Below are 26,521 nucleotides of genomic sequence, written 5' to 3'. Positions count from 1 at the left end.
ATTCAATTGACCATTTTGCCCTTTAATTTTAGATGAATTCCTCATTTGACCTTTCCTTCAAATTGTATCGGAAGCGGGTAGCACGTGCGACTTGCGGAATTGGTTTTTACTACTTTCGCGCTTTATTTATCGTTTAGATAAATTTTTTAATAATAAAATAATACTAAATCTTTTTCTTCTTTTTTTTTTGTCATGGAACAAATTAGATTTTGTCCTATTTTGATTCATTTTTAAAAATGGTTCTTTCATTCTTTTAACAATATATAAATATGTAACATGTTTAAGCTCATGAGATTTGTGAGATGATATACAAAATATTCAAGGACATGATTTAAATCATAGATTTCGCTATTATCCTTTGTAAAAGTATAATTATAACTTTGTGTTAGTGTAATTTATCTCATATAAATACTCCATCTGTTCCATATTAATTGAACTTGTGAGGTATTGCACAATGCACACTTATTAAGAAAAATATTCAAAGATATAATTTAAATATTTTCACTATTTCCCTTAGTGAAAAAATATATATATAACTTTTATCTTCTAAAAATACTCAAACTCATTAAAGGAAAGGGAAAATATGAAAAAAGAAAAGCAAATACTCATCTTAATTTTTAAATAATTTGATTATTTTCAATAAAAAAAATCAAAATTTTAGTTATATATTGAATAAAGGGGTATCAAACTTCTACAAAAGAAAGAGCAAATATGGAAAGAAAAAACAAAACACTCTTCTTGAATTTTAAATAATTGTTTTAAACTTAGTATTAAATTAAAATAGAATAAATATATTAATCTTGTGCTTTAATTGGACTACATCCCCAATTTTAAAGACCATACTCATCGCTTCTAACCTTGGACTGCTGTATTTATGTTGGCATTTATTTCAAGAAAATTGGTAAAAAGTAATTTTTGCATATCATATGGGTGACTTCGTCATCATAAAATTATATGATATATTTTGAATGGTAAAAAAAAAATCCCAACGAAAATTCTTATATTAACATATAATATAAATAATAAAGAAATAAAATAATTATGTTCTGTCTCTTTCGATATATAAAGGAGAACTAAGCTCCAACATCAACGCTAAAAGCATGAGTTGGGTATATTATCAAAATGAGTAGCTAACATAATTATTACAATAATTTTCAATTACAATCAATAATTTTCAATTACAAGACTATAAATAAAAATTATATTGAGACGGTAGAATTTACAAATTAACCATAAATAAATTTCAAATGTCGACCCACTCATTTATTCCTGAGGATTATATGACTACATTAGCATTTTCTCATCAAACAATAAATATGAAGAAATAAGAGTGTATAAAATCAAATTAAAAATTGAATCAAATTGTAAATCGAGAGTGGTTGGTTTGACTTGGTTTGATGTTAAAAAAATTTGATTATATTTGAGTTGGTTGGTTTTAACTAAAAAAAATTACCTGAGACCAAACCAACCCGACATAATATATATTATTTTAAAATTTTATTTTATACATAAAAATATTTACTTTGATATAATCTTTAAATATTTTTTTATACTTTTTCATAATTTTTATCTTTTAATATATTATTTTAAGTTTGAAACTTAGAATTTTGAACTGGTTCCGTAAAGAATTAAAGATTATAGTCCAAAAATATTGATTATCATAAAAGAACTTATATCAAAATCAAATTAATACTAATGCAAAAAGAAAACTAATTTAACCCTAAAAAATGACAATAATACTGAATATTTGTTCTTTAGTCTTGCATTTTAGACAATTAAAATACATAATATAATTTTAAATTTAGTCATATAACTAATACTTATTAAACTTATTTTAGCATGATTTTAGTACTTTTAATTATGATCATTTTCATTATGACTTGTTAATTTGTAATATTTATTTTAAGCGATTTCATTAATATTATATTTTTGTTGGATATTTTAGTGTCATTAATCATACGTTGTTTGTATTATATTCTTAAGAAACGGCTTAGTTAGTTGTATTATAATAGGACTGAAAAAATATTTGAAGTACAACTAAATTATATATTTGTATGAATACTTAAGTGTAACAATTCGAAAAAAAATCGAAAAACCCCGAGGTTGAAAAATTCAAATTTTATTGATTTGATTTGATTTATAGATTTAAAAATCCGATATAAATGATTTGATTTAATATTTGAAAAAATTAAACCAACCAGACCATGTACACTCCTATGAAGAAATATTGAAAGAATTATTATTATTATTATTATTCGTACGGCAAATTTACTAAAAGCAAATAATAATATTTTTTTTTTGACAGAATAGATCATGGCGAAATCTATTATATTATTTGAGTAAGACTGTATATATAAAAAGAAAATTATGTTTTGAAAAGAGAGCTTTGAAGATAAACGTCAAAAAAAATACCCAAGGAATTGTCATAGCAAAATAACTAACACTTGCTATAAAAAAAAAGGATTCACTAATTGAAGTCAATTAACTCATATATATACATAATATTTTTATGTAAAAAAATAATCTAAAAAGTCCTATTTTTTTAAATATATATATATATATATCTAAAAAGTCCTATTTTTTAAAATATATATATATATATATATATATATATATATATATTGATTTTATGTATTTTTAATAAATATAATGGACGAATCGTTCTTACGTCATATGTTTCGTATAGGAAAAAGGCTCAAATATGCCATCGAACTTTCAGAAAAGACTCATTTATGTCATCAGTTAAAAGTTTAGCTCGTTTATATCATTACGTTAAAGAAAAGGCTAATTCATGCTATTATTTTTTAACGTGATTTTACAAAATCATTTTTGATACGTGACCAATTATAATTTGGACACAGTCATCAATTTTTTTAATTAAAAGAAATTATAATTAGTTACGTGTAAAAAATGATTTTGCAAAACAAACGTTTAAAAATAGTGGCATGAATAAGCCTTTTTTTTTTTAACGATAATGACATAAACGAGCCAAACTTTTAACTAATGACATAAATGAGTTTTTTCTAAAAGTTTAGTGGCATATTTGAGTCTTTTTCCTTTCGTGTATTTATCTTTTAAGGAGTCTAAATTATTTTCAAATTTTAATTTATTTATCGAGTAAAAATGTAGAAAATATATATTTAAAGAAAAAAATTTAAAAATAACGTCAAATGTATGGACAAGATAATATAAAAGCGATTAACTAACATAATTGTCACCTTGATTTTCATTTTAAAAAAATTTCACGTTAACTACAATTATATTACGTTAACCTCATCCATCCATTTTGGTTCCTCATTGTACCTTATGGTACACTAACACAGACTACAAGATTGTCATTATAATTTTAATACCTTTCGTGTCCATTTTATATGTCATTATTTTTTATAAACAGATGAATCATAATATTTGTTATTTAGAAAATTTACCTTTAAATTACTATATTTTGTCTATTATATTCTTGACAGACTACTTAATTAATTTTGAAAATGTAATCACCATTTATTATAAAGTTGACTTAAGAAAATATTAAATAAAAATAAAAAAGTAAAAATAAATATTTTTTTAATATAAATATAAAATAAAAATGTGACATATAAAATGAAACAGAATGATCAGATACTTTCTATAAATTACTTGCTGAAGTATTGACATTCATTGAATTATATTTTAGAATGTTAATTATGAGGTTATGCGACTACACAGCCGTTTTTACTCATCAAAAAATGTAAACATATTTTCTAAATATATTTGTTTATTTCCCCGTAAAATCAAATATCTAGAAACCATGTTTAAAATTTAAAATTATAATTTCTTAACAGATGTTATACTATTTTTATTTTAATTATTACTTGATTCAACTTAATAAAATTGTTTATAGCAATATTGATATTATCAAATCAAGTTCTTTAGATATTAACTATATATCAGTTAGTTTATAGTCGATTTTTTTATGATTTACTATTAGGATAGAATCAATTGAAGAAAAAATATCGAACAAAATTAAAAGACGAACAAGATTCAAGTCAAAATTATATTTACAAATGATTTTGACATGATATTTCAAAATTAAAAAGGCATAGAAATATAATAAAAAATTAAAAATTACGTGATAAAGATATTAGTCTTTCATATTTACAGAAAACTAATTGTGAAAAATTGAAAGCTTCGCTCAATCATTGTGTGAGAGAGACACGTGATGAAATATAATAATGGATTAAAGGACAAATATATTTTTAAGTTATCGTAAATGATATGTAAATATCCTTTATTATATTTTTAGGATGTTGATGTCCTTACCATCCAAATTTTGAAGCATATATACATTTTTAACTAACGGCGGGACACATATCACAATATATTTTTTTTTATAACTAAAATATTCTCTAAAGTTAAATCACTAAGAAAAGTCTTAAGTCTCTAGATGGTTTTGAAAAATTACACTGTCCAATAAAAATTATTATCCAATAAAAATCACTGTCCAAAAAAACTTGTATTTATATTCACGTTAATATTTTATTCGCTCTCTTTCTTCTAATGATTTGATCTTTCATTATTTTTTATTATTCCATTTTTCTCCATTTTCAATATCTCACCATGTTCTTTTTAAGGAGAAAAAACAAGATATATTCATTAACTTTTAAAAATATTTTTTAGTGTAATATTTCCCAATTTATTGATTAATTAATGCCGCTACAAAATAAAAATATTTTATAATTTCAATAATTATATTCCACGTAAAGAATAGAACTACTAGTTTTCATGAAATTCAAAAAATTTCATCAATTCATTATTTTCTAGTTAAATTAATATTTTTAATAATATTTATTGTGGAGATGAAAAGAGAAAAAAATAATTAATTTTATTTTAATATGAGAATGGAGAAAGTATTGAATTGCAACATCAAAGAAATTTGAAAGCAAATTCCTCGTATAACCGATCATGTTTAAAGTTGCCTTGTAATATCACTTTTGTTTTTTTAGGATTACAATATTATTGAGTTATTTTTATTATCTTCAAAATATGAACCTCTTTACTAATAAAATGTCATGCCACTTTATTATTTTTAAGAATGGGATGAGAACATTTACCTCACTCTTGAATTTTATAAAAGTAATAAAAATTTAAATTTTTAATTCAATAATTTTTTAAAAATTGGTATGCAAATATTTTAAAAGTTAATTATATAGAAGTAATTATCTTATTAGTTGAGTACATTAATTTAATGTTGTTAGTAGAATTTTTTCGTTATAATATAAAAAATAATATATATATATATATATATATATATATATATATATATATATATATTGGACCTTTCTAATGTCATCATTCATGTTTATCGTTTTTCTCCTTTCTTGATATTTTTCTTTGTTTTTCCGTATTTTATTAATTAAAGTAAAATAACTGAATCTAATTAAAAGGAGAATGCATGACTGGAAACTGGAATTTAGTGTGACTTCTCAATTCTTCACTAATAAATATAATAACAATTAATATAATAACTTATACATAATAAATTAATATGATTGTTAAAAAAATCTAGTTTCATTAATCATTTTATTCAATTTTTTGACATTTTTCTTATTTCTTTTTATTTATACAATTTATTAGAAAGTTAAAAAATTATTTCTTGATATCCATTTAAATAAAAGAAGTTGATATTCATTTTCATAAAACTTCAAGGATTTGAATGAACTCTCTTGTGAAAATAATATTCATAAATCTAATGTCATGATCAATAATCTCGATCAAATTATCATAATAAAATAAATGTCAGTGGTCTATTAGATTATACAGGTGAAAATGATACATATATAGAGGTTCAGAGCTTAGACAATTTATGGATACCATCGAAAGAAAAAAAAATTCCAAAGTAATTGATAAACACGATGGATTAATGATTTATATCAAAGAGAGATGTTTAAAAATGTCAGCATCAGTTGATATAATATATACTGCAGTAATTTAACACGAGTTAGTTAATATAATAATTTATATAACCTGCTTAAAATAATTTTAACTATGATAAAATAATAGGAATAAATAAATACATGTTTTTTCAATAAATTATATAATGAGACATATATGTTACGTGAAATTTTGAGATTATACATAAAAAGAGAAATAAGCAAATTAGATACTTCAAAAAATATCCCTACAATTCAAAATAATGCCATAAAATTGAAAAGTCCGAAGAGAACCAAAGGAAATGACATGGCATGATTTTGAAATTGTTGAAAATTTTGTTCTTGAAGAGCTATCTCACTAGTTGCATTTCTTTTAAATTAAGCATTTTGAGAAAAATAATTATGATTGATATTGAAGCGAACATGTTAACTGCATTAGTGATTTTCCTAATAAGAGATCTACACAAGAATGTATAATATTTAGGACACAAATAAAAATAAAGGACGAAAAAATTATTGGTATAAACATGAGAGGGGAGAGAATCGAGAAGTGAATGAAATGAATAATGAAATAATGTGTATTTATTTATGTCATAGACTTATAATTTATAGTTTTTAGAAAAGTCATGTAACTTATGGAGGAAATTTACCACTTGAAAAAAAAATGAAGTTTAAAAATACAATTAATAGTTTTTAAAATAAAATATATATGAAATGATCATATTACGGTAGATTGTTCTCAACTTTTTAAATCAAACACATATTTAGATTAATATGTTTGAAATGAAGTAAAAGTACAAATTTAATTATATATTTTATTGAATAACTACTTTTTAGTTTACTTTGAATACAAATATATCATCCTATTCATTTTATTTATAAAGTTGCTTTTTAATATTTTTTAAAAATATTGAAATTAATTTTATTTAGTCTTTAATTTAAATCTAATATATATTATTAATTTTATTATACTTGTTTCTTTTCGGGTACATTACTTAGAGTCAAAACAAAGGTGAAAATAATTAACTATAGTAACAAACTTTAATGTTAAAGTAGACTTTTTTAGTAAGCATAATCAATATAAAAATATTAGGAATTAATTAAAATAATAATTAGATAGAGTAATGAAACTCATAAAAATAATGAAGTTAAAACAAAATGTGTTGATAGAAATAACATTAATCAAAGAACTATTTAGCTTCTTCTTATTATTCTTGGTAGATTTTTGTAAGTATGAAATTACATTTTTACCCTTGATTAACATTTACTTTCATATACAAAAAGATGTTTCTAGAATTATTTGTTTCTCTTGCTATCTTTATGAATAGATTTTTATAAGTATAAAATTATATTTTTACATTTGGTCGTCCTATCACTTCACTCTTTCTGTATAATAGAAATATTACGAAAGCGTTTGTTTTAAAATATGAAAAGACTGTATTTAGTATTACGTATATCACCTTTAACGTCATGGGTTAAACAACTTACTTTTGCTACAATTTGAAAAAAAATTAGGTTTGAAAAAGTCAAAGCTAGACATAATTTTAACTTGATTTGAATTGACTAGTAAATAATAACAAATCCTTATAAATAGTAATACTCCTAATCTGGAGTGTAAATTTATCTATAAAAATCTACTAATATTATAATAAATAATAGTTTCCACTGCAAACTTTACATAACACACATATATATATAATAAAGTGATTAAAAATGCTTTTAAACATAGTAAATATTATAAATATTCACAAGTAATAGAATCAAAACAGCACATTCATAAAAAGACGAAACACATGCTTAAGAAAATATCATTAAGGACTAAAGTCATAATTTGAAGGATTAGAAGTGATATTAACCCTTCTTTCGGTTTTATTATGTTTTAAAGTTTTAATAAATGGACTAATCACAAAAACACGTTAACTATAATGAAACTATCAATTACAGCTACGTAGGATCATGCGATGATCACTGAACATGATTCTTTTGGCTTTTTCTTTGTAATATATCTGAACATTTTTTGGTATGTAATAATATGCAAATTTATTTAGATATACTTGGTCAAAATAATAATAATAATAATAATAATACCCCCTCAGTTGTCTCTAGTTAATTTTTGATACTTTTTTTTTTTATATTAATTAGTATTTCACTTAAAAGTTGAATTTTGAATTATGAAATAATCTTTTTTCTCTACTAAATTAATTTTCTCTTGGCTCCGTTCGAATATACAATATGAAATGATTATGCTTCAAAATTATGATATTGATTAGAGTGATAGGAAGTTAAGTTTTTTTTTTAAAACATAAAACATGTTGTCGAAAAAGTATTAAAATTATCTCAATTCTTATACGATCTTATCAAAGAAGCAAACTACAATTCATTCGCAAAATGTCGTAACTCGTTAGGCGTATTAGCATATATCCATGTTCCTGTTATAAATAAATGTTAGTGATCATGGAAATCACAATTTTGAATCCCTCAATTATACTTTTTTGGGAATTCAAAATTTGAACCATGATCTCTAATCAAACATAAATCTAAAATTATAAATATTGTTGATAATATATGTAATATGGGAGTTTTTGTGGGACACTAAAGGCAGTGTGAGTGACCTTTTGCCAGCTCCTTTTTACTCCCTTATTCGAGGAAAGACAGTGGAAAATAGGCTCCACAACATTCATTTACAAATGAAATATAGAAAAATACAATCACTCTTTTTCTTTTCACTTTTATTTTCCCTCGTTCGCCTCGAATCCATCGTATTAATTCCACTTCCTATTCGCGGTATGCTCTTTATGATCTCGGCTTATGATTCAATTGCCATGTATCTACTCTTGAAAACGAGTGATTTTAAAATTTTTAATTTTTATTAGCCTTAGAAAACCGTAAAATTTATTAAACTTAAAGTTTTATCTATAAAATAAACGGAATCGAAAGTTGAACATCAATTACTATTTTTTTTTTAAGAATAAGTCTTATTTTGAGATTTTCAATCTTTATCACTCAAATTCATGATTTTAACTGTTGTCTCTTAACTGTTCTCTTAATAAACATTTGTGTGTCAAAGTATGTTTGATTATAATCTAAATTTCGTTGGGCAAATATTTTTTACCCTAAAACTCAAATTCAACAATTTCAAGAGAGAAAAGATGAATATCACCTAAATCACACAAATAATATATTAACTTTAGATCGCAAAATTAAAAAAATATATCAGAAATATATCAGAGAGGTGAATTCTATATGTATATCGATTAGATAATTGTATATTAAACATATGTATTTGTATATTTGGCGAATTATACATATATAAACGTGACTAATTATATAAACTCGAAGTCAACCTACATAATTAATGTATAATATTAATCGCGAATGATAATTATAGTAAATTATAGCAATATTGAGTGATTAAATACGTTATATAAATTTGCTTAACCGCGTAATTTTTCCTTTAAAATATGTACTTTTCCAAAGTGATTCTCGTGAATTACCCACATTTAATTTGGGAATGTTAAACTTAGTCCAGGCCCTGTTTGAGGAAACGAAATGTGAATCTACGTTTAGTTTGCATTTGTTTTCTTTTAGCCCATAAAAAACTTAACATATTATATTAATAAATAGAGTTTTTTTTATTTTTTCTCTGTAACAATGAAATTAGTAATTGCTATTCTTTTTAGGACGTTCACAAGATAATTTTTGCTTCGAAGTAATAATTTCGAGTTTCGAATCACATTGAAAAAGTAATTCATACTAGACAAATCTAATACAAATCCAAAGAATGACAAACCCCTTGTTGAGAAAATTATTCCCAAGTTGGTTATTACACAAAGGAAAATACTATCTCCTACGGCCATCATGCATCAATTTGTTAAAACAATTATTTTAAGTGAAATTTACATAAATATATTATAATAAAAAAATATTTATTATTTTATAGCAATAATATTTTTTTTATTTGATTATTTTTAATTCATTCATAATACAAGTTTAATACATATTACAAAGATAAATTTATTATTTAAATATAATACAAGTTTTAATGATAGATAATATATTTATCACACATTTTAATACACTTATAATACAATGTGACAATTTTTTATCAAACAAACATAATATATTTCAAAAATAATTATAATTCAAATATATTGCATACATAATTCATTTTAAATACATATTTCAGATTTATCACAATATTGCTATAAATGATAACAAATAATTTTTTTTGCTAAAATCAAAAATTATTTTAAAAAATATATTAATTCATATAATATTTCCTTATTTTTAATCCACTCTATACTTGCCAGTTGCCTCACCTTAAATTGCTTTAAACCCTCTCTACCCTACATAATTTAAAATCTCCATTCATTTGTTATCCCTATTTTTTTAATATAGACTATTAAAAATATTTAGGCTCAAAGAAAATTAGAGGTTTTCATCCTTAAAACAATCCTTTGATGTTGTAAATAGCTATAGGTAGGATTTAAGTTTCAAACCATAACTAGTATGTACACTTACTAACTTGTCTTTCTCCAAAACTTTAGTTTATTTATTTATTTTTTCCTAAACTCATTATAACTTTCACTCTCTCCATTTTTAAAAAAATGATCTAGTTTGATTTGGAATAGAATTTTTTTTTAATTTTTTTTAATCTTGTAGTTTTAAATTAAAGTTATGTCAAATGTACTAAAATATCTTTTAATCTTGTGGTTTTAAACATGTCACGTGAAAAGTTAAAGTTAAAGTGTTGCAAAAAGAAGAAGAAAGGGTCATTCTTTTTTAAATAAACTAAAAAAGAAATAGGGTTATTCTTTTTGAAACGGAGGAAGTAGAGCTGTCAATATGGGCTAGCCCACTCCATCCGGGCTAACCCATATAAGCTTCGACATTTACGGATCAGGTCGAGCTAGCCCATTTTTAGTGTGGGCTAGAAAATGGCCAACCCAACTCACAAGTATATTGGCTACAGACCACTTAATATTAAAATTATATTATTTTTAGAATTATTAAATTAAATTATAAATAATAATTTAAAAATATTATCATATATATCAACAAAACAATATTACATGATGTTAATGTTACTAATTTTTGATCAAATGCACAAATAAAATTACCTTTATAATATTTATTAAGTTTTTTTTTCAAGTAAAAGTATAAATATTTAAATAGAAATATTAACGTAATTGTTTTGAGTTTAACTCTCTTTAATTTTAAATTTTGATAGTATATTATATTTTTAAATTACTTTTTATCGACTCACGGACCGGTCCTACCGATGTTTCTCAAGCCTCACAAATCAACAGATTTATTCAGGCCGAACTAATTTTTTTCTTTCAAATGGACTTTAAAAATCATAATCCAACCTTATTAAATTTCGGATTAGATCAGACCGACTTAACAAGACTAGCCTATATTAACGGTTCTAGATGGGAGTATTATTTTTCTTAACCACGACGCAGTAAGCTTGATAGGAAATCGTGATTGCCACAAATTTACGGCTCATAATAAAATGATGGTATACTGTGCGACTGATCATTTATTAACTAGTTGTTATTTAAACACATAATTTCAAGGCATTAATCACAGAGTATTAACTGCACAATTCTTCTTAATCTCTCCACTGCTACCACGCTTTTCTACTTCTCTCTCTCTCTATTATTCTTCTCAATCTCGTCATCAATCTACCACCGGAGGCCGGTACTAGCTTCCCGGCGACATCTCCGATTTCATCTCCTCTAGTTCCTTCCACAGAGGCTCTTTCTCCGACTCCAAATTATCCAGCTCTTTCTTCACTGCCAAACACGCCCCAGCAAAGTCATCACCATCACCCCCCCGCGAATTTCGAACTATCCCCGCCTTATCCTTGCTCACGTGTTTGATTGCCAATGTGCTAACCGTCATGTACGGCATTTTCCCCATCGGAAAATCAGTCCCCGTCGCCGGAAACTTCAAACTCCATCCTACCTTCCCCACCACCTTATCCACTATCGGAAACACCGTTCTCGCGTGTACTTCCCCACCTAATAACCCCTACGCCGCAAACAAATTAGCCCAGGTCACTTTCCCGCTCTCATCCTTAGGGATAATATTGTTGCTCTGTACGTCGCCGTTTTGGATTTTGCTCGAATTAACCGAACTCCGGATTGAAAAATCACCCAATTGAGGTTTAAAGTGAAGGAAAAAGCTAGGGTTTCCATTACCTAGAAAATTTAACTCCGCACTCATTGTCATGGGTGCTTCAATAGGAGAACCAAGAGATCCGACTCTGATTTTGACAACCAAACCGAAAGGCCGGTGACTCATTGGGCCGGTAAAACAGCTTCAGAACTGGACCGGATTGGAAAAAGGTACTAAATCTCAAACGTAAATCTCTGTGTTTGACATCATTACTGCTAGTTTCAATACAAGACCGTAATGGAAAACCTAATGTGTTTAATGGGATTTTGACTTTCACAATTGGGTTTTGATTTTCTAGAAATTTCAATGAAGCTTTCATTATTTTTGCAAAGATGAATTCTCCTTTGAGAAATGTCGTAGAGCTTTAATGGAGGCTCTTGCCATTTCTTTTAAAGAAGCATCACACATAACTCATATCACTTCATTTTGATTTTATTTTATAATTGATTAGGAATAAGTTATTTCAAAATTATTATTTCGTTGAAGTAAAACAATACTAGAATAATATTTGAACAAATAAGTTTATGTTTTTTATCTCTCATATCAAATAAGTCCATAATTAATTATAAAAATTAATGACTAATGAGCATATATTTGTTGTCACAAAAATCTCGTAGGAAGCATATTCTCTAAGATTCGATTTGAAGATATACCCCTCTTTTATTATTTTTAGACGGATCTCTCGCTTAGAAAGAAGAATTGCACATAAGGGATTGGTGGTTAGTTTTGTTGGGTTGGGCTGAAAGTCTAAACCAATGTTTGTGGGCCGGGCTAATGCTAAAGTGATCACATTAGGAGATTTTTGTTCTAGAGAGGATTACATACATAGATATAATTTCTTTAAAAAAGGGTATACACAAATAATTTATCTCTGAATTGTTATTACACTTTCAATATAGAATAGGCATAATATCTTATCGGTTTTAAAAAATGACAGTTTTTCCTTTTAGTTTTTTTTATTAAAAAAATGACCTTTTTTCTCTTTTTAGGCAACGCTTTAATTCAGTTTTTGATATGACATTTCTAATGCCACAAGATTAAAGAACATTTTGATAAATTTAACATAAGTTTAACTGTTTAATTTATGATCACAAGATTGAAAAATCTTATTTATTTTCTTAAACTCCTTACCAAGTTAAACTAGGTCCATTCTTTTTTAAAATGAAAAAAGTACTACAATTTCAAAATAAGTTACCCTACAATTGTATTTGAATCAAAGGTGAATAAGTTTATATAGTTAACTAATTATAAATAAATTGACAATTTTTCATATTTGAATAATTTTTTTAATTCAGAATGAGCATATGTTTGATACACAAAAATCTCATAAGAAACACATAGAGGGTTTGGCTGTTGGTTTTGTTATAGGTTGGGCTGAAAGTTTAACTAATGTTTGTGGGCCAGGCTAATGCTAAAGTGATAACATATGACTTCTTTTCTAGAAAGGATTACGTAGATATACCTTTTTTTAAAAAGAAAAAGTAATAGCATAGTCTATCCGTCCACTTTTGTTTGTCATGTTATAATTTTTAAAAATTAATTTGATTAATTTTTAAACTTAAATTAAACTACATTAATTCGATGTTTAAACAAAAAATTTAGATATTCAAAGACTATAGAAAAGTACTATAAATTGCATTTTTTTTATTATCAATATAATGACCAAATGTATCTTAAAATATTAGTCAAAGTTCTTTAGTTTGATCCTAAAAATAGAAATCCTGACAAACAATAGTGGACGAAAGAAGTATTTATTTTTAAAAAAATTACATAAATACACAACTTAAGATAACATAATCTCTTAATTTTTCTATCATTTAAAAATTTACAAAAGTTCTCTCTAGCATACATTCATCCCATCCTCTCTCGGATGCACACCTCCAATCCTCTATTATGTAATGTATCATTTGTGATGTATCAAATATTTAAATAATATATCCGAGAGTAATACAAATTAAAATGACACTTATTTTAAAACAAATGAAGTATATAGATAAATCTTTATTAAAGATGAATTTATTTTTTAAACCACCAATCTAAATAGCATAATAAAAAAATAATTTCAATAGCACGGATGCACTTAATATTTTTATGCATTTTATCAAATAAATATGAGCATAATGTGCAATTTCAACAACATTCACATAAAATCGGAAAAGAAGAAGAAGCGAGGATTTGTTACTCCCTCTATTCAATTTTAAAGTATTCTAATTTTAATATTAATTATTTATTTTAAATTATATTGTATAATTATTAAATTTATATATTAATTGATATCACTGTTTACCCTAAAAAAGGCAATTGAATTTGTGAGTGAGGATGTTAAGAGAATTAAAGTGATCAAATACAGTAAAATAACAAATAATACTGAACGTAAAAAATAAAAATTAAGCTGAGACTAATGACTCTCATAAATACATCGTAGCTGACATGAGTTACTTGACAAGATAGAAATAGTAGATTTTTGATTTAGCAAAACAAATTTTATTATATATTCTGTAAGGACGTGTCCTTACATGGAAAATGTTGCATGATATATATACAAAATTTGCAACTATTTCGCGTATATTTCAACTTTAATCGCTTTATCAAGTTAATTTGTTGTTGAGTTCTGTTTAATTATTTCTGAAGCAATATCGTTTGTCTTTAATATCATATTGCATGATTTATATATAAAATTTGCTATTATTCGGTGCAATTTCGAACTTCAACCACTTTATCAAGTTAATTTATCGTCAAGTGTTATTTAGCTATTTTATTAATTAATATCGTTTGTCTTCCACGTGTTGTAATCTAATTTGCACAGATTTACACTACATTTATCCTATACATAAATATCATAGTAACATGTAAAATTCATTTGTTATTTTCTAACCAAAAAAAATATGACAAGTAAAAATAAATAGAAATATTATTTTATTAAATTATAATTATTTTATTTATTTCTCAGATTATAATTATATTCCAATTTAATTCTAAAATAGGTATTTGTCAAATCATCAAATCTTTTAGACCTTTATTGCTTACTATCAATCATTCATTTTGGGATTTTATTATTTTTGGCTTTGTGATATCTTTTGCATTATTAATCTAGTCATAATTTGTCTTAGTATCAAATAACTCTTTAAATAATTTAATTATGTATAACTTAGATTTTTTGGAGAACATATTATTTTTAATATATATCAAATCAGTTCTTAAATTAGAATAATATCAATATAACTAATATGTATTTCATTGATTTTTATATTAGTTGAGATATGAAATAACTAATGAGACGTGTTAGATATATATTATTTATTTATTTTATTTGGCTAAATTTCCTGCTTAATACGTATTGCACTATGATATTATAAGTTTATAACAAAGGCTATTATATATAAAAATAAACACGACTTAAGACAAATTATCTCTGATACACTAAAACAACAATACATATATACCAAAAAACATACTTCCTTTGTTTGAAAATAAGTGATTTATTAGACTTTTTTTCGTAGTTTAAAATAAATAAGTTGTTTAAAATTCAAGTTATTTTTTGCATTTATATTTTTAGGTCATAATTTCAAGAGAATAAATTGTTCACATTAATAAAAATAAATATTTTGAATTATTTATATTTTAATAATAATTTGGAAAATGGTATTTAATTTACTTGGTAAATCTTCATTGATTTACTAATTTATTAATTTTGAAATGGAGGAAGTATTTAATTACATATGATTAATTCTTGTCAATAGTCATTAGTAATACCTGTAGTTCACTAATTACAATTTGTTTTATTAGGTGTCAGTGAAGGAACAATTACAAATACGAAGAATACACATTCAGGTGCGGATCTAAAGCTGCAAAATTTTGAATCTCAAACTTTAATCGCCCAATTCTCTCTGCCCAAACCAAAACCCTAGCATTTTTCAGTGGTTTTGTTTTGGTTAAATTCTTTCATTTTTTGGGTGTATTTATCTGCTTCAATTTCACTCTGTAACGGCCGATAATGGAGTTTGGGAGGAAGAGAAGAGGTGGCGGTGCTTTCGGTAGCAGTGGAGGCATGAAGAAATCAAGAGATGGTTAGTTTTTTCTTTCTACGTCTACTTCATTTTCTCGAATTTTACGCCTTTTTGTTGTAAAAGCGACGAGTTTTTCATAAAAGTGATCATCTTTATAGTATTCAGAGTTGTTTAATGTTACAGTAAAGGTGAGGTGATTTTGGACTAAAATTGGGTTATTTGCAGCATTGTACTATGTGAAACTGTGAATAGTTGGATCTATTAAATATATTGGTAATTGCTAATGTCACCGGAAATTATGAACTAAAGAGAAATATTTAATCTTTTGTAACAGAATCAGAATCCTTTACGACTGGTGTAGGAAGCAAATCAAAGCCATGCATGAAGTTTTACAGGTTTCATGCTTCATCTATTAAAAACAAGTGTTTCTCAATTTGGTTCATTTATGTTATAATGTTTTGTAATGCTTGAAACCATAAAAAGCTTGTTATGGTAAAAGAAAAATCCAGATGTTGTTGGAGCACTACATATTATGTCATCATGAATGTAAAAACGAAGCCCCAGGGTTTAGTTCAAGTGGCAAAAATTGAGGGACTTGTGAGTTGTGATTTAGGTCACAGGTTTGAGCCTTGTGCCTGCAAACTAAACATGCTATTCAAGTGGAGAGGGCCTGTTATCCCCTGGTTTTGAAGGCTGCTGTTGGTCTTAACTGTTGGCCCTAGACTATTTCTCGCTCATAAAAATAAAAAGATAGGAAAAGGGAAAGAAATAAGCACTCTTTACCTCTGCGTCTCCTGATATTTTCAATCAGCTGTATTTACTCACAGGTTCCCTATAGAAAATTTCTATACCATTGATAAATGTCCAAGTCGAAGTGTTGGATCAAGCATTGTTCATCTAAGATATGTCGTGGGAAGATGTTTTTCAAGTTTGAGGTTGAGTGTGGATGTGTGTGAATAGAGCCTGAAATTGGTACTCGTCAAACTTCCCATATTTTCTATATAATTTCTGTTAAACCTAATCTTTATTCCTGTAATTCTCTAAGTCCCCATAGCTAGTATGCCTGTGTTGTGACATGCTAGGTTTTAGCTACTGGACTAAATTAGTGACAGTGTTCTCTAATAGAACCATAACTGTCTGGTAGCCAACTACACTGACAGTACTGGAAGTCATGAATACATCTGGTATTCTGGGGGTGGTATATGAACTTAGTACAATTGTTTTCCTTATTTTTAATTATTCAGTGATTGTAGTGTTTTGTATTGTTGGTTGAACTGATCAATTTTATTAATACCAAAACAAGTGCACATTACAAAAGCAAGTAAGTGCTGACCACATCTCATACTAAGATTATAGTGTTTTGGCTAACTGTTCTTTATCGTACAATAAGCATTAAAAATCCAACTTCTTCAATAACGACAAGAAGATCAAACACGAAACTTTCTTTTCGTAGCCAGCTAATACTGCTAACTGAAAAGTCCTTAAATGGTATATGGACAAAAAAGATTTTGTCGTTATAATGTTAACTTTATCAAAAAAAGAAGAAGAAATATTGTCGTTGTAGATATGGAGTCTATATGAAATGAGTGTAGGGTTTAATGGTCAACGGATGTAGGTAAGCTGAACTTTTGTCTGGTAAATACCATTATTTATATCATTCCAATATGGGGAACATTATTTTTATTAAACTTAATTAGGTCACGTATTTACAAAACTGCATGTCAATGTTGGACAAGTGTATTATGTTTAGAACCTCTTGTGTTACAAACCATTAGTTATCTTAAGTATTGAAATAAACTTGTTCTTTATGGAATTGATATAAAAGTCACATAGACAACCTTACCTCAACTATTTTTGAGGTTATGGTGTGGTCGACGTCATCATTGCTGCTAGTGTACCATATATAATAATTATCATCAAACATTTCTTAAATGTTACGTATATGCCAAACATGCAAACCTGGAAGCATCATAACTTTTTTTTTTGTGTGTGTGTGTTAGACTATTCTCATTTGAAATTGTAATTTTAACTCGCCTTTGTGAGTTGTGGTTAATAGATCTGATTGATGTTTTGAGATGGAGCTGTTTAGCATCAAGAATTCAATGTAGATGTAGAATGAACCCGGTAAATCTATCTATTTAGTTCAGGCTAAAGTTCCTCATGTACCTTCTCTTTCCAATTTCAAGTAATCAGAAAGCATTTGATCTATGAGCTGATTTACCTGGCATCTGGATTAATGATGCTGGTGTTAGTTTCTCTTGCATCATGCCATACAACTATGGAACAAGCTCATTTGATATTCATATGGTTATTGTTTAGTGAAAAATATTTTTAGCATTATTACTTGGTATATTAGTTTTCAATCATCTCTTGCAGTTCAGATAGTAATATTTTCTTTCTAGTGCCATGATATTCGTATATAGCAACCACTCTATGTAAGTAATAGTAGGTAGTGTTTGCTCAAACAATGTTATGAGCTTGTAAAGTAGGAAGGGAGAAAGCTAATACTTTAAACATGCTAGCGTTTAACAATATTCATCCCAGTGTGTTCTCTTTTCTTGGCTCCATTTGCCTGTCTCTTTGGTTGCTCAGCTGTGCATACACTAACATTCATTTTCTTGATGTGGTGTAGCACTTCTGGATGCTCATTTGGGGCGGGATGTCACTTTCTTCATTATGTTCCTGGCTACACTGCTATGAGCCAGCTATCAAACATGGGCTCAAACCCAGCACCTCCATTTGGAAGGAACAGTGCATCTTTTAGTGATGGTCCTGGCCCAGCTATGAAATCAAAGTTCTGCAGCAAGTTCAACACTGCAGAAGGGTGCAGGTTTGGTGATAGGTGCCACTTTGCTCATGGCGAGATGGAGATTGGGAAGCAAGTGCGTCCAGCGTACGATGATTTCCAAGCCAAAGGTCCTCCGAGTGGGTTCTCAGGTTACCTTGAACCGTCCCAACCTGGTCTAGCTGCTACAAACTTTGGAGCATCTGCAACAACTACCATTAGTGTAGATGCATCTCTTGCTGGAAACATCATAGGGAAGAGTGGTGTGAACTCAAAACACATATGTCTGGTTACTGGTGTCAAGCTCTTTATAAGGGAGCACGAAACGGACACTAACAAAAGAAATGTTGAACTCCAAGGAACCTTTGATCAGATTAACCAGGCGAGAGCCATGGTGAGGGAGCTCATATCGAATATCAGTACACCTACAGGCGGGCTGAAGAATGCTGCCCCATTTTCTCGAGGTCCTCCTGGCCCACTTAAAACAAAGATGTGTGCGAATTTTTCAAAAGGTTTGTGCACATTTGGAGAGAAATGCCATTTTGCTCATGGGCCCAGTGAGTTGCAGAAGCCATTGACTTGATTTCATGGCATTCATACTGTGTATTAGCAAAAATATTGCTTGCTTATAATAGGAGATAGTACAAGGATAAACGTTGAAAGGATACTGTCTGTTCTGTGTTAGTGTAATATGTATCCGTTTAGGATGAGGGTTGCCCAGGTATGTCATATCTGTATATTGGTGACTGGAAAACGCATGTCCTTAGATAGGATCTTGTTACTGCCGCTTTAGAATAATTGGGCTTCAAAATTGAGAAAATGTCAAAAGTGCTCAGTACAATCCTTTTTATCTCTCTTTTTAGCACCTAACCATGATGAATATTTTCCCCCTCTACTATTTGGGAAAATCAAGTTACTACAGTTTCCAAATATATGTTTGAATTATGAAACTATTTTGCGAAGTTAAACAGTTTGATTATTCGAAGGGAGTAATTCACTTTACGATGGTGGTCCTTCCTCCCTTTTAGTTCTGGATTTGCCGAGTCGCATGATACTATCTGAAAATCAATTATTGTATCGAACAAATAATAAGACAGAAAAAATTGCCAAATAATTTCAAGTTTTGGCTCATCAATGTAACATGTGAACACAAGTCACTGTTACCTTTATCCTGTCAAGCAATGTCCTAGGCTAATCTAATAAAGGATTTGCCTCATCATTTTTCAAGCTTTTATTTGTCAATACAACATTTAAAAGCTAAGTTTTAGGTGTGTTCTGACTCCTGCACTTCTCCACAGACACAAGGCGATTCAGACAAACTGATTTAACCTGCAATAGTTGAAGAGGGGAAATATCACCCTTGAGCTTTTTAATCCAAGTAAAATTGGAAGTAATTTGGAAAGTTAACGCACTTTTACCCCTTTTCAGTTCTACCACACAGCCTCAAGAGAAACATTAGTACTTACCATAAAACACGCGCCAACTTCCCTTTTCCCCAAGCTGGTCCCTTGAACGAAACAGCCTTAATCAGCGTATGGATAAGATGAGCTGCTAGATTTTGCTTGAAGCCTCACCCAACTCTTATCTTCTGTCCTTTGAAATATACGTGGCTTTTTGAAAGGGAATGTTTCCCTCCAATCTGGGTGTTGGATTAAATAGCCCCACTGCCTGTAGAAAGAATTTGTTAAAATGATGTCTCACGTGGCTGTCACGCTGACAAATCCGTGATCCTGGAAAGGGATTGAAGTGTCGTAATTGTGGAAATGCTGAAGTACCTTCTTTGGTTATCCACGAAATCTGGAGCCTCAGCAGAAGGAGAGGTGGAACACGTAAGAAGGATTTCCTGGTCAGTTAAATTCTGTAGCATAAAGGCAATATACATTTTGTGCATGCCCCTATGGTATAAAAAATGGAGTCCATTAGTAGATGAGTTTAAAACATCAAAGAGGCCTAGCTCAAGTGGCAAAGCAAAAATAAAAAAGTGTGTAACCAAGAGATCGTGGATTTGATGGCAACGTTTCTTTTTTAATACGAATTGTGCCAATTACCTAGGTTCTATAAGTTGATAGTTAATTCATATCCCTTTTTTTTTCCCCAATGAAGTTAGTTCAAGTTCTTGTAAGCCCACTAGTGTCGCTGTTACATGATTGTGTATCTTTAAATTGTTCTCACCATTCATCTAAATAAAATTGAAATAAACAGAAGAAATTTAGATGACAACTTCAATGAATTAAGACAATAAACTGAGAAATAACATGACACGATAATATATTTAAACACCCCGAGGTAATGCCAAAAGGAGTTAGTAAGAAATCCAAAGTAAGCAGTTTTACCAAGTGCATGGAGCAATCACGAATTGATCAGTCTGAGTATCATATGTCTCAAGTAATCTTCCTTTCCAACTTGGGTCCTCAAAAGATGCAGTCACTCGTATTCTCCTAACAACCTCGTCGGGACATCTTGTTGTTGCATCAAAGTTTGCCGGGATAATAGACCCAGTGGCAGTTTCCGCCTGAGCAAATGAATTTGAAAAAGAAAAAAGAATTAAGAATCTTTAACCAAGAAGATCTGTAGAATACTGAGAAAATTCTGCTCCAACAAATCGTTTCTGTTGATTGAGGCACACAGAGAATGGGTAGGTAAAACATAATAGCCTGCCTGTGTCCAACCGTACCATTAAGAAATGAAACGAAAACCCAATACCTCTTTCTCCTGGACACGGTAACTAATATTTACTTTCCATCTATACGTGTGTGCATTTTAAAACCAATGTAAGTAGTCGCAATTCTCTCCCTTTCATGCATCATGAATACCAACCACTAGATTGGCATCCATCCAGAATTAATGATCAAGAGTTTCTGTTATATACATCTGAGGACCCAATTTGAACAATGAGCCTTACTGGCCTAAGCCTGCAATCTCTTTGTCTGCTCCCACGTTTCCCTAATACTAAGCAGAATCACGTCAAAGACAGAAAGTAGGATGACAAGTAAAATGCAACCTCACACTTGTTACTTCACTGCAAATTTGTTAATTTAAGCATGCATTTCATCTAAGATAGATACACCACCAATCTCCAGTTCATTAGATAACAGACGTTATTTACAGTTGTGCCAAATGACAGGAATGTCAAACAGATTGATTGCTGATTACAGATATTAACGGTGAGCATCAAGCACCAATAGATATACAAAGCCAAAAGAATTCACAAGCAAGGAGCTCAACTTCAACCAATTCATCTCACCCTGCAGATGACCATTTGGTTTCAAGAATCCAATTGATATGACCGCCATAGAATTGGTGTACCAAAAGTCAAAAGTTCATTTATTCAAAGTAGAATCCAAAAGTCTTATATTCCTAGAGTGATGTAATACAAATCAATCAACATCTGTTGGGATGTTTAGTCAGCAGGTCAATTGTGAGTTATTGAGTCGATCACGTAATAAATGAGTTCCCCTCCCTCAATGAAAAATAATGTCACACTACTATGATTAGTCAAAGGAGATGAACGCTGATCTTCGCCAGCACAGACATTTAAGCAATATTTTTTTGAATAGGTAACTTTGACATTTAAGCTATATTTGCAACTAAATATGGTCTTATTTGGCATTTTCCAACTGGCTATTGTTTGTCTCTCACCTGGGTTAGCAGTCAGTAAGAAGTTCCAGGTGGTTCTCATATTTCCTTAAGGTTCACCATGAATAACCCCATCTCTCACTCTCAGTTCGTAGAATTAAGTAATTAACTAGAGCAACCTGTCCAATTAATGTAGAACAAAAAAAACTATCCAGATCTTTTATCTATGGTTCAAGCTCTATTCTTCTTTTATCTTATTCAGTTTCACATAATGGATATCAAAAACATGCTTCCACTGTTCCACGGCTTCCTATTAGTTTCAAATAATGGCACCAACTGGAATATGTATATTATGTTCCGTCCAAATTCAAAATCCACGTCTGGTTGTCATAGGCACTAACTCAAAAGTTGACTTCCCTTTCCAAAAGCTGGAGATCACTTTAGGATAAGAGTAATATAAAGGATATTTAACTACTGAACAACTTCCATTAAAAAGTAAGAAAACAAAAAAGTTAGCTCCTCCAAAAGAATTGAATTTCGCAACTGTCTCACATAATTGTCTTGTCTTTCACTCAAGGTCTAGATACAGGCTTTAACCAGTACATCTAAGGAACTCGGATTTCTTAGAGATACCTCACAAGTTATGTCTACACAAAAAAAAAATCAGAAAATGTATATGATTTATCTAGTAGCTCAGAAGTGGTATTGCAACTTGGAATGTTGAATTGTAACTACTGTACTGGAATGACAATTCCCTAGCCAGGAATTGAATAGCGACAGTCCTTTCCTACTTTTCATCATTATTGATTCAAACCCCAAACCTTAAGATTGGGGGGAGGACTTTTACCACTAAGTTTTCCCTCCCTGATAATGAACGATATAAACTAATGTGAAATACAAAATACACCTTACCAGGAAACCAGTGAAGATGGGGTATGCAATTCCTTCAGAATCTCGTCTTGTATTATGCCCAAGAACATGGAGTGTATGAATCTGAAACTTCATATTACTCTTTGCCAGGCTGTCAACTATTTTCTTACACAAAGGAAAGGAATAGCCCTCCAACTTTCTCTGACTTTCTGTACTACCATTAACATGCTGCACAAGAAGTCCAACAGATTCAGCTGCATTATCTAGCCTCTAAATGACTCACTATCTCTTTTGAAAATCAAAGAATAAAAAGGATCTTGGCCTGACTTCAGGCGAGGCATCATCAAAACCACCAATTAGATGAACCTGCATATTATGCACTTCCAATGTCGGCATCCACAGTAAAAAAAATAGATAACAAAAAAGAAGCTAGTTGCAAATGTTGTTTAACATAAAGATTAGAGAAGAATACATCCAACATGACATCAGAGCTTTGATTGACAACAAAAGCCAACATCTGTGCCAGGCCAATATCAACAGCATCTGGTGAATCCAAGTGAGCAACAGATGTCCTGTAGCAAAGTCACAATCACAATAGTTAGACTTGAACACCTGAATGGAAATTAGTGATGTCTTTTTGTCTAAATAGTTCCTCTTACATTCCACTGTTTTGGTTCCTTATGACAATGCCTACGCAAGTTGTTGCCTCATCCGTCCCTACCACCTATGTTCAAGAACATAGGAGATCTTTTAGAACAGCAGAAAAGAGTGGACAATTTTGAAAAACTTGCTAACAATCTTTAAGGTACTGTAGTAGATCAGCATTGTGTGAGAAATGGAATGGTCAAAAGATTTGCTCTAACATAAATACAAACAGAAACGGCAACCACTCTCAGTGACTTAGAATTGTTTTTACATAAATGACCTATGAAGCGAACTGAAGGAGGAATACATTCAAGAGAAACCACATGACCAACAATCAATCACATCCCTCCAACTTCTGCTATAAAAGTCGAAAGAAATGCTAACCAAAAGAAGAATAACTTCACAGAACTCTTAATTATGACAAGAGAAAATCTTTAGAATATCATCACGAGATGACAAGTATGTCAAGATGATAAAAAAGAGGTTTTTGAAAATGATAAGAATGAGTGTGGAGCACAGATTGGCCAGCAAAAAGAGGTTGGACAGAACCATACCAACAATGGAGATGAATCTTTATAGCTACAAATTCACAGTATTGGGTATAAAGATACTTCAATCAGAAAGGATCAGGAAAGTGTATAGAAGAGAGTCCACATACTTGAAAAGGAAAACAACAAGTCCTAACACGAAACACTTGAATCAGCTAACCGTTAACATAATGGACACTTCAGTTCCAAGATAGAAATGACAACCATTATTCTAATTATTTTGCACGTACCAAGTTTCAGACTAAGAATATATGCACGGTGCATGGTATAGAATAACATAGTGCATTTTACAATCAGGCAGATTGAGGACTCAATTTCCCTTCCGCATAATATCCAACCTGACCATCAAAATGCATTGATTCCCTCGAGGCAATTACACTCTCAACTATTACAACTAATATATGGTCTACTACTTTTCTTTTTCCAAGCATAGTTTATTTTTTTCACATGCAGCAATGGGTCCATTAGATAGTCACAGCCTTCCAAAAACTTTCTAAGTCACAGCCTTGCCGAATTTTATAGTGCTAACATGATATTTATATGAAACACCTCCTCTAACTATTAGACAGACTAGGTATTATGCAGAAAAATCAGACACATTATGATTTGTGGCACAAGAAGTGGGTGATAAAGACAGACGAGACAAGAAAAGCTACTTTAAATTGAATCTCATGCAACTGCAAGTCTAGAACTATGACAAAAGAAAGAAGAAATACAAATTGGAGAATGGTGGGGAACAAGGTCAGAAGTCATTTCAGTAGGATTTTTAAAGAAAGCATGAAGCATGAACATACATCGACAAGTGCAGGATCCACCGTTGCATATTCTCTCTGGAAAATGTAAACCCATCTATTATGTCTTGATATACCAGGACTAGAATCTTTACAGACAGAGAATTTCCTTTCTGAAACGTCATTAAATGAAGACGATGCAGATACCAGAACAGGATGCTTCATCAAATCCGTCAGGATGTCATGTCCCTGTTCATATCAGATGTTCTTATTGAGTAGCTAGATAGAAACAGAAAAGAAGACTTTGTATCCCTTGTAATGCAGAGAAAAGAAATTAGCTCGAATATCACAATAGGTTTTTGCACAATAACTACACAGTGATAGCAATTGATGAAAACTGATCAAACAAACTAGAAGTCTAGAACAAAAGATCTGACAAATTCAGATGTTACAGTCCAAACCAAGCAGTCCCTCTTTGGTCCAATGTACAAATCAAGAAAACAGTCCAAAGTCCATAACTTTTTGAAGGTTTTCTGCTTTTGGTACACATCTTGTATAAAGGGGCATTCTTTGCCCAAGCATTAATAAAATTTGTAACTTCTTTTCTTCATCAAAATTTTCTTTTACCACTTTTTATCATTTTCTCTCTATTTAACCACATCAATTCTAAGGGCAAACGAAATTCAAAAATAATGATTTATCAACTTAGCGCAGATGAACAAATTTAACCCAATCAAAAGGGGAAAAGGTGGAGTCTTTACGATTAAACTGCAACACCATTACTAAAAATCAATCATATACATTGCAGAAGACACGTTATCTGTAGTAGAAAAGGGATTAACTGTACCATCTGCACTATGTGGGTGCAGTTCAGCCCTTAATTAAGATTGGAATTGAACCTGAAGTTGGATTTGAATAAAAAAAAAACAAACAAACGAGGATGACGATACCTGGGAACATGAAGAAGAAGAATCTGTACATAAAGGAGCTCCAGCTACGAAGATCATTATAGCGTTGGCAGAGAGATGAGTAAAGTGGCAAAGAGTAAAACTTTGCCTTCTTTTTTCCTATGTTTATTCGAGTCCTTTTCCAGGTAAAATTTAATACTTCCCTTTATTTTATGAAATATAAAAGTCGGAACTATACCTAATCGTATCATTTAACTTAGCTTTAATAGATATTTATATTATTTTATGTTAAAATGTATACAAATAGACACTTAAGATTTAACAAATCTATATACAACATACATATCTTGGGTTTATAA

The 26,521-nt window shown here is 29.3% G+C and overlaps 2 protein-coding genes across 3 annotated transcripts; one reads left to right on the top strand and one right to left on the bottom strand.

Annotated features, from left to right (window-relative positions):
* Positions 1-11,361: 11,361 nt before the first annotated feature.
* Positions 11,362-19,725, top strand: LOC101251616 (zinc finger CCCH domain-containing protein 31). The gene is made up of 4 exons (XM_004229303.5): positions 11,362-12,262; positions 15,879-16,159; positions 16,434-16,494; positions 18,732-19,725. Exons 2-4 carry the CDS (start codon positions 16,087-16,089, stop codon positions 19,465-19,467), a joined length of 870 nt encoding a protein of 289 aa, XP_004229351.2. The 5' UTR covers positions 11,362-12,262; positions 15,879-16,086; the 3' UTR covers positions 19,468-19,725.
* Positions 19,726-19,939: 214 nt separating this feature from the next.
* LOC101251321 (protein N-terminal asparagine amidohydrolase) lies at positions 19,940-26,388 on the bottom strand. Of its 2 annotated transcripts, XM_019215427.3 has the most exons (10): positions 26,205-26,388; positions 25,318-25,503; positions 23,990-24,054; positions 23,803-23,902; positions 23,658-23,696; positions 23,373-23,558; positions 21,218-21,396; positions 20,660-20,779; positions 20,351-20,552; positions 19,940-20,213 (listed from the first exon to the last, which is right to left on the bottom strand). In XM_019215427.3, the coding sequence occupies exons 1-9, from the start codon at positions 26,259-26,261 to the stop codon at positions 20,408-20,410; spliced, it is 1,077 nt and encodes a 358-aa protein (XP_019070972.2). In that variant the 5' UTR covers positions 26,262-26,388; the 3' UTR covers positions 19,940-20,213; positions 20,351-20,407. The 2 variants fall into 2 exon arrangements, with proteins under 2 accessions (XP_019070972.2, XP_019070973.2); XM_019215428.3 differs by lacking the exon at positions 23,658-23,696 and having other exon boundaries at positions 26,205-26,361.
* Between the last annotated feature and the right edge of the window lie 133 nt (positions 26,389-26,521).

The sequence above is a fragment of the Solanum lycopersicum genome, chromosome 1 (assembly GCF_036512215.1).
Source record: "Solanum lycopersicum chromosome 1, SLM_r2.1".
Classification (NCBI taxonomy): Eukaryota; Viridiplantae; Streptophyta; class Magnoliopsida; order Solanales; family Solanaceae; genus Solanum; species Solanum lycopersicum.
The sequence above is the reverse complement of the archived record's forward strand: the minus strand, read 5'-3'. Positions and strand labels throughout refer to the sequence as shown.